The following is a 10,637-nucleotide window of genomic DNA, read 5'->3' as shown; positions in this document are numbered from 1 at the left end:
ATTATTATTTTCTAATAATAAATAAATGTTTATTATTTTTTAATAATTTATTATCATTTTTTAATAATTTATTATTATTATTTAAAATTTAATAATTATCATTTTTCTTTTTGCAGGCTATTAGGAATTTGTTGTTCAGAAAACTCGATCCACCATATACTTTTAACGAGATAGCGGCATCGGCATTAGTATTGACTGAGTTTTAATACGTTTTTCGAGTAAGCAAAATGAGAGGTTATTTTGCATTACTGAGTGTCTTGGTGGAACGCTAGAGGCCGAAGGCTCACAGATTTCATCTTTCGGTCGGTGAAGTGACAGTAACGTTGAAAGATGTGAGCTATATTCTTGGTCTCCCGATTAATGGGGAGGCCGTTACGGAAAGATCAAACAGCAGTCACCAGTTTTTGGTGGAGAACTGCATTGTGTGTTCTGGTCGGGAGCTCGGTCCACAAGATCACGTGTTGGAGAAGGTTAATCTCGCATGGGTCCGGAGGTGCAGAGACACCGAGCCTTGTGACACTCAGGAGTCTGTTGAGCGGTACGTCCAGACGCGCATTTTCTGCGTGCTCGAAACATCAGTAGTGTTTCCGGATAAGTCGACCACTTCATTGAACTCGAACTTTCTACCACTATTTCGAGATTTTCACCGGATTTCAGGATACAGTTGGGGACAGCCAGTCTGGCACACTTATACAGATCGTTGTGTCGTGATTCACGATACAACTGTAAAGAGATGGACGGCCCACTAATACTACTTTTTGTTTGGTGTGGGAGCGTATCCCGCTCCTGGCACCTATACCCCACGATCAGTTCGACAACGTTGGTATTCCACTTGCGCGACGGTATTGTTTTTTATTGTTATTGTTATTGTGATTATTATTATTATTATTATTATTAATTCTTTATTCTTATTAATATTATTATTTTGTTTTTTTTAGGTGGAGTCATTGGCGCCGACATACAAGAAATATACGGAGGCCTACTACGCATTTTAGGCGAGGACTCAACGACATGGGAGTTGACGATGTAAGTTGTAACCATTAATGTCCAATGTTTTTATTTAGAAGAATAATTTTTCTAATCGGCGTCTTAGTAACTAATGTGCAGTTGTAACCATTCGAGTGCATAGAATGGCACCCGACAGACCGAGTTAGACGACAGTTCGAGATGCAACAGCTTCTACCAGGCCCGGCGTTTGACTTTGGTCGTGATCATTGCACGCGGTTGACAGGAGCACAGAACCATGACTGAGGAGAGATTTACAGTCGATGGATTAACAGGTGGAGATCTGACCGCTATAACACATTGCAGTTAGGCGAGGAGATTATTGACTTTTATCTTCTCCCAGTGTAGTACGAGTGGTACACACAGCAGTATGGGATTCACCTGCGACTGTCAGATAGAGTTGCAGATGAAGAGGCTGGCGCTAATGAACCACAACAGCAACAGGAAGAACCAGCTAGCCCTCAGTAGCAAGTCCTGCCTCATGAGTAGCAATTTCAGGTATTATTATTAATTACTAGTATTATTATTATTATTAATTTTTACCGTTTTAAATTATAAGTAATTATTATTGTAATTAATTACTATTAATTGTAATTAATTGTTAATTAGGTTCCGGGATATGAGCACCACTATCAGGTCCCGGCATATGCGCACCAGTATCAGATGTCAGCATATGCCCAGCATTTTTAGGATCCGGCATATGCCTAGAAGTTTCAGGATCCGGCATATGCCCAGCAGTTTTAGGATCTGGCCTACGGCCAAGAGCAACAACAGTGGCCGGCATATCAGCAGCAGGCACCATATATACCAGAACCACAGTCGCATCATGTACTTGAGCCCTACATACCACAACTGGTAATTCCAGCCGAGGGTCACTTTAGTCCGTTGGGTGGATCTGACACCATCAGCTTTTCTCAAGTCCTGAGAGATACAGATTATCTATTTCTGACGCCACCGCAGGAAGGGCCTGCTACATCTCAGCAGTCTGGGGGTCGTCGCGCCACTTCAGGTCATGCCAGTGACTTCGACTTTGATCAGTCGACGGGTCATGTAGATCCGCCCGGTCCTTCCGCACCACCACGCTCTCAGTTGTTTGATTTGAATGAGTACCCGCAGCAGGAAGAGGGAGATTTGGGATACGACTTGCAGCACTGGTATGATCTTGGTGGAGAGAGTGCTCCGGGGATGAGTGGTTCTGGTTTGTATGACACCGGTGGTGCGAACATGACAGATTTTGTGGTCCTGACGTTGGCAGTGGGCTGGATGCCGGTGTGTCTCAGGGTCATCCGTATAACTTACGGACACAGACTGCGCCTCTGGACAAATACACCCCATCCTTGTATTCGAAGAAGGCGTCGAGGAAATAGTCTGTTACAGTTGATCTTGTATTCAGTGTTGTATTTAAAGTGTATTCAATGTCATACCTTATATTTAGATGATTCAGTTCAGTATTATTATTATTACGTATTTAGCTTTGTTCTCGTATAACTCTATTTGAGATATTCGTGTTGGTAAAAGACTTTATATATTATAAATTGTTAACTAGGTTAAAGATTACGTCATAACAAAGTTACATTAAAATGCTAAACCACTAATGACCTCTAGCGGAGCTTGGACCTGCACGCTGAGGACACTGGCTGCGGCTATGTCCCTCGCGTCCACATATAGTGCACCGGCGAGGACCACGCATATCCCACGAATCCATCTCATTCAAGTAGCGGGTTGACTTCGGTCTTCCTTTTGTCACGCGCCTCAATGTCTCGTTGGCAATCACCTTCGCTCCTTCATATCTATCCCACGTAGATGGGTCACCCATCGGAACAAACTCACCTCTGTACACCTTACAAATTTCAGACATCTTGTACACATCGTGCACGTATACTTGCCAATCAAGACGCTGGTTGGCGCAACATGCAAGCACGTGGCGACATGGGAGTCGCTCGACCTGGAAATGGCCAAATTCGCAGAGTCGTTGCGCAAGGTTAACAGTGTAAATGGTACCATCTTGCATTTCGCGAACCTCAAACATCTCGTTGCGCCTGTCAAACCGGTTGACCACAATGTTTCCTGCACGTCGAAAGATTTCTTCAACTCTCTTTGTTGCAAATTCTGAATATGTGAATCCGTTGTGAAGACGCTCGTGAGTCTCGGTACTCTTCCGAGTGAACAATTCATTCAGCCGATAGAAAGTTGACCGGACAATGGCAGTCACAAGAAGGTTGCATGCACCATTCAGGACAGAATTTATGCACTCTACCAAGTTTGTCGTCATATGTCCCAACGATGACTACCATCGAATGCCAACACCCATCTCTCAACACCGATGTCATTGCACCATTGAGTATATGCCTCACCCCCACTCTTTAAGCCTTTGGTAGTTTTTGTTGTACTCCTGTTCCGTCCTAGAATAGCCTATTGAACAAACTATTTAATCATAATTAGATGCTACAAATTTACTATGAATAGAACCATAACATCGAGTTGAAATACCTGTGTTCACCACGAGTTTATGCAAATATGAAGCCTTGAACCTCCTCAAGAAGTTTGACCCGATGTGCTTGATGCAGTACATGTGCCACACCCTTGGTGGTGACCATGCACCGTTACTGCGAGCTATTGCAGCGTCGATGGAGGTATGACGGTCAGAAATAATACCCACACCATCAATGATAACAACATATCTCCGCAAATTGGTTAGAAAAAACTCCCATGCGTCTGCCGTCTCGCCCTCGACTATCGCAAATGCAATAGGCATAATGTTTTGATTCCCATCTTGTGCAACCGCTACCAAAAATGCACCTTTATATTTTCCATGCAGGTGCGTGCCATCAACCTGCACCAGTGGCTTGCAGTGTCTGAATGCTACAATACACGGATAGAAGTTCCAAAAAACGCGGTGCAGAACTCTTACACCTTGAACCTCCTCACTCTCCCGGTAAAGGGGAGCATTTTAATTTGAACACGAGACCTTGGCATTTTCACCGTCATTGCTTTCAACCATACTGGCAGAGTCTGGTAAGAAACTTCCCAATCACCGAAAACCTTTGCGACAGCTTTCTGCTTTGCCAACCAAGTCTTGCGGTAACTCACAGTGTAGTTGAACCTGGATTGAACTTTTGCAATAACAGACTTCACCTTTATCGAGGGGTCTGCTTTGACCAACGGCCTAATGACATCTACAATTGTGTCTGAGTCCAACTTGGCATGATCTTGTGAAATCGTGCCTATGGTGCACGTGTACTTGCCATTGTATCTCCTGATCTCCCAACAAGCTTTTTTTCGAATCAAGCTAGCTTGGATAAGCCAGTCACACCCTGCACCATACCCCTTGCATTTCGCATAGAATGTCTGCGGATCAAACTCATACACAGTGTAATCAATTCCTCTAGAGATGGTGTAGCTTTTGATTGCAGATATCACCGACTCTCTCGAACCAAATTCCATTCCGACACTAAACTCGCCATCTTCCACTACAACGTTGCCGTCACCTACGACATGCGCACCACCATCATTCAAACAAGACAAATAAAATAAGCACTATAGGAAACTTGAGTTAATAATCATAACGTATCCATATTCACATACTCAGAAAATTCTGGGGCATGCATGGCTTTGAGATCTAGAGTCCGCATAAAAGACAGAACACCAAACGGGTATTAGCTTACAATCGCATTCGCTTCACTTTGCACAGTCGAATTGCCTGCCAAGTCTCCATCATCGTTTTCATCATCGACTTCATAATTAGCTTCGAATTTCTCTTCACTGTCATTATTATTTTCTTCCCAATCTATATCCCTGAGCTCATCAACATTGAACTCGTCGCCGACCGTACCCATCCCCGACTGCTGTTCAAACTCAACGTACAGCTTTATCATTGGCACGTGAGATTGGGTTTGTTGATAAATATACAACATCTGCTGCATACTGACATCGTCAGTGACGGGTATTATTTGAAACTGTATTAGCCCACCAAATACTTGCATAGGACTTCTGTATAAAAGATTGCTCACCCTTTTTAAAATGTGGCTTTGAATGTTATTACAAAGACCATTTTGCAACTCGACAAAACTCATGGTACATGGAATAGTAAATGACAATGGACATTCACAAACAAAAGTCACTCCTTCATGTGTGTTTGGTATAACCTCACCGTTATAAAATACTCGCAAATTTGCAACACCTTCCATAACTTCAGCCTCAACTAACTCTATTTTTTTGACACAGTTAACTGCCAAAAAAGCACACCGCTAAGAACTTTATGCAAGAAAGAATAAGAGGAGATGCGAAGATGAAGATGAATGAAACTAGACTCCGTATTTATAGGTAAAGTTGTAGATTTAAATATTGTTTTGTATATAAAACGCAATCGGCATTTTGGGACTTTCAAAAAAAATTTTCTGACACTCACAAAATACAACTTGCGTTTGTGGACTTCAAAAATTTTTTAAATTTTCTAGCTTCAAAAACGCAACCTGCGTTTAGCCTAAAATAAAATTTAAAAAATAGCCTAAAATAAAATTAAAAAAATAAAAATATCAAAACGTAACTTACGTTTAGTATATTTTAAAATAAAAAAAAATAAACAAATTCAAAACGCAACTCCGACACCCATAAGAGTGAATATTTTTGCCATGCCTCAATTTCATGGTGTAACACCATGCTCTTTTCCATTTGCAAAAACATGAGCCTTTATCCAATTCAAAATTTCCAATCCAAATTAATATAACATCTTTCACGTTTCAATCTTAAAAGTATCTACCAAACTTTTGAGTCATTATTGCTTCTTTTTACCACTTCCGTTCCTATATATATTCTCTTCCAATCAAATTTTGTATTTATTAAATTTTATTATTATTATAAAATATATATTAAAATATAAAATATATATATATTAAAAATAAATTATAATATATATATATAAATATATATAATAACTAATTTTAATAATTAATTTTAATGTATGCATAACATGATGCATATAAAATGCCACGGTGAATTAGAAAGTAGCTTTTCAACATATTGCATTACCCAACAATATATGTGGATATTAATACTCTATCTCAATATATGTTTCCTTTTACATAACATCCCTAACATCATAAACCGCAAAAAACTACAAATATTACCACCAATTTCTTTCTTTCTTTTTTACAGGATAATACCATCAATATATATCAATACTAATAATGTTATATCCCAAGCAAACATCTATCTACAGTTCTCGATGATATTGAAGCCTAGTATCCAATTGTTTGACCAATTATGCCCCCATTATTTTTCTTTATCAATTATATATAGTAATGAAGTTAGCAAACTCTAAACTCAACATGCGCTCTTAAATCGCAGGATATAGATAAACCCTAATCATTATTATTAAACTATGAATTTATTAACAGCACAAATATCCATCTATATTAATTAACAACAATAATTAAAGCATGAGAAATATCAGATGAATTAAAAATCATCATGATATACATTATACTAAGCTATTAGCAATGTAACTAAAATCTATATATGGGTTATGCCTCTGTTAACAACCTAAAAAAAAGCAGAAATCTCTCTGATTATTATTTTAAATTAGCTACCACTTTTAAAAAGTAAGTCAAAAAGGAAAACAGCAAGAAAGGTAAAGAAATAAAACTTTTACAAAAAGATGACAGTATATGACAAACCTGATGAATAATACATTCATTGGAAATGAATGACACTTATTATGAGTAAAATATAATTCAAATCTTTTCATTTTCTAATTTCTACCAAACCATTCTTCGGAAAAACAGGATAGTGGAAATTGGAATAATCTGCATGATTATTGAAGAAAATACTGTGCATATATTACAATATATATAAAATTGCCAAAGGCTACGCTAGTTGCTAATTAATAAAATTGCCTATGTCATCTCAACACCACCACACATGCATAACTTTTTATATAAATTATATAAAAAAATTCACTTCAAGAAAGGAGAAAAACACGGCCCAAAAAAGTAATTATTAAAGTGTTTTTATTTTAGAATTAACTACTAATTTAATATCTAAAAAATTTAACCGTTAAAATTATTATTAAAAGATGTTATCAATAAAACAGTCTTTGAATAATTTAAAAATATGATAAAAATTTATAAATGGTAAAAAAAAATTTTGCATTTAGTAAATGACTTATTCATTTAATTTAAATTTTTGTGACAACATTTGAATAAATATTTAGAAGGTAAAAAAAATTCGGAGCAACATTTAATTTTTAACTTTTTTTTTCAGAAAAATATGATCATTCACAATACATTTTAAAAAAAAAGATATATATGAATAATTATATATTAAAAATAAAAAAAATATATTTTTCATTGAAAATTTAAAGGGTGTAGTCCAATCAACAATAATAATAAATTAATAATAACGTTTGGTGCGGCCATGAGAATTGAGAAGTAGGTGGCCAACAATACCTTTGCAATAAGTGGGTATGTGTAAATTGTGATATCCACCTACGTCCACTACTGTGTCTACAATAATAACAAGAGATCAACAAGCACAAAATTCTCCATTTTAATGGTCTCTATCACCTAGTAAAATCTAAAGTACACACTCTATTATAATAGTCTTTGATCTAATTATGATTTTATATTTTGCTGGCAGTGATTGTGATTGGGATTGAAAATAAATTGCATTATACAAAACAAACAATTTTACTTGAAATTGGTATAATTACTGCATATGTTATTTGGGATTATTCGTAATTGCAATTGCAGCTGTAAGATATTATTGCTGTTGAAGTTGAAATCACAACCATGATTAAATTGTAATTACATGTGATGTTATTTTAATTAATTCGAAGGTCTTTATAATTTGAAAAATATAAATTATATTATTAGCTAGATTTTTATATTTTAAAATGAGTAATTGAATCTTTATTATATTTTGAAACAATAAAATCTAGATTGTGTATAATAAGGATTAGGAAAAAATCACGTGCCTTAATTAGGGTAAATATTTTAACTTGCATTTACATTTTATCCCACTAGATATAGGAGCGATTTTTTTCATATTGAACGAAAATTGACGAGATATCATCTGGATTGAGTATCTTATAGTCCAATAATACCCATGGCAATTACAAATATGTTGTGGTCATATGATTTAATTACTTTATAAATATTTTGCATCAGATATATATAACACAATTTTTTAAATATCATATTTTGATATAATATATCTTAAAATAGTATTCTTCAAATAAACTAAATATAACTTTTAATTTATTGATGAAATTTTATATACATTATTATAATATATATAATTGCGATTTCTCATTATGGAAATATGTATACAATTTAATGAGATTTTATTTCAACATTATTAATTGGTCTAATACCTTGCAATCTCACTATAATTTTTACAACATGTATTTATCAACAACCGTCCATCCTCATATAAACTATATATATTGGCATATTGCGGAGTTCAATCTAAAAGAATTAACTGTAATTGAACCCAACTACCACTCCAATATAAGGGTCTGCCAATAGTCAACACGAGGCAGAATTCAAATCACCAACACCTACCTAAATAAACAAACGAATAAATGGACTATTCAATCAACATAAATTGATTCACATATCTAACATTATTCTTGAGCACCCAATGCAAAAACAATGCGAACTCTGCTAATAGGAATATGCCTATCAATGATGATCCTAATTAGCCAGTTGGTAATTATTCATAGCATTTTATTTTAGAGATTGAGACTGAATTAAGAAATTAGGACTAAAATTTCAGTCCTATTAATACCTTTAAAAAGTGGAAATATATGGGATTGAAATTATTTTAGGATAGAAATTAAAATTTTAATAATATTTTTTTATCAAAATATTTTTATTTAATTTTTTAAATTTTAAATTTATTTTTCAATCTTTATATTTATCTTAAACTAAACATAATACTGAGACATAACTCAATTTAGTACATTTTACACTAAATACAATATAAAAACTTAATTTAATTTCTATCTCTGTTTTCCAGTCTCAGTCTTCAAAGCGCAACCTAAATAATTATCGGATGGTGTTTGTTTCGGTACTATAATAAATTTATACGTATCAGTACAATAAAAATATGGGTAAATTATAACACGACATGTGGATTATGTTTTCTATGTCAATAATTAATTTTTCTTTTTTAAATACATATTATATCAATAATTTTACTAAATCACCCTTATACTTTAATAAAAATAAAAATAAATTTTATTTAATTTTTTCAAAAAGACTTAAATATCTTTTTTTTTTGTATTGGACAAAAACAACCCTAATTCTTTGATTTAATAAAAATTTAATTAACTTTAGTTTTATAATTTTAAATCTAAATCAATTTAAAAATGGAAAAGTATAAGTAGCTAGATAATAAAAACAATGTGAACAATGGATATATCGGATTTCACTAGGTGTGCGGATGGTTATTCTAATATTCAAATTTTGGTAGATAATTTGGAGGTGTAGTGTGTTTTAATTTGATTGGTGGTTGTTCATGTTGTTCAAGAAAATTATTGGTTACCTAACATTACCCTTTAAAAATCAACACCAAAATACATTTCATTATTCATATACACTAAAAAATTGCTTTGTTTATCATGAACCCTAATTTAATCTCTCCTACCTCTTCATACCGAAAGGAAAAATATATCTAAAAAATTGTTCATTTTCTTTGTATACCAAGCTTCTATGTATACCAATCTACTGATAAAGAGAAACCTCAGCCCTAATCTCTATCGGACAGCAGCAGTCTATCCTCAATTCCTCACCCTCTCCCTTCCTCGTCGGACTCTGCCATTGCCCTTCCTCTCTTGGTCTCGACTTAGTCATTGATCAATTCAACGCTTCCTGTAGGTCTTACTCTTCTTCGCTTGTACATCGATGCTTCGCCTTCGGCCCCAACAATTCCCAGGTGAATAATCTCTCCTACCTCTTCATACCGAAAGGAAAAATATATCTAAAAAATTGTTCATTTTCTTTGTATACCAAGCTTCTATGTATACCAATCTACTGATAAAGAGAAACCTCAGCCCTAATCTCTATCGGACAGCAGCAGTCTATCCTCAATTCCTCACCCTCTCCCTTCCTCGTCGGACTCTGCCATTGCCCTTCCTCTCTTGGTCTCGACTTAGTCATTGATCAATTCAACGCTTCCTGTAGGTCTTACTCTTCTTCGCTTGTACATCGATGCTTCGCCTTCTGCCCCAACGATTCCCAGGTGAATCTCTTTCACTCCCTCATTTGATTCTCCGGTGTGCTTCTAATTCTAGCTAAGCTTACTTGCCACCATGATCCAATGAGATTTTTAGTCTTTCCAAAGATTTAGCATCAAATGAACTTATTATGATTCTGTTTTTCTAAGCGTTAAAACATAAAACTGCCTTACTGCCTTAATATGTTCAATTTTGAGGGATTGAGTCTTGATGGATTGTTTAGTTTTGAAAATATTTTTATTATTGATATCAATTCACCGTTTTGATTTTTTTTAGTATTACATAGCGCAAGTGACACAGTTACCTTTGTTACTATAATCCACTAGGATTGATTCCTTGCTCAATTTTTTCAGTTTTGGAAGGTTTTAAAATTTGAGAAGTAAGTTTTTGGTTG

At 35.0% G+C, this 10,637-nt stretch overlaps 1 protein-coding gene across 1 annotated transcript; it reads right to left on the bottom strand.

Moving 5' to 3' along the window:
- On the bottom strand, positions 3,274–5,192 carry LOC107611385. The gene is made up of 4 exons (XM_016313319.1): positions 4,671–5,192; positions 3,934–4,542; positions 3,496–3,838; positions 3,274–3,407 (listed from the first exon to the last, which is right to left on the bottom strand). Exons 1-4 carry the CDS (start codon positions 5,190–5,192, stop codon positions 3,274–3,276), a joined length of 1,608 nt encoding a protein of 535 aa, XP_016168805.1.

This window comes from Arachis ipaensis, chromosome B08 (genome assembly GCF_000816755.2).
Source record: "Arachis ipaensis cultivar K30076 chromosome B08, Araip1.1, whole genome shotgun sequence".
In the NCBI taxonomy this organism is placed as follows: domain Eukaryota; kingdom Viridiplantae; phylum Streptophyta; class Magnoliopsida; order Fabales; family Fabaceae; genus Arachis; species Arachis ipaensis.
Note: the sequence above shows the minus strand (reverse complement) of the source record. Positions and strands in the feature narration are given on the sequence as shown.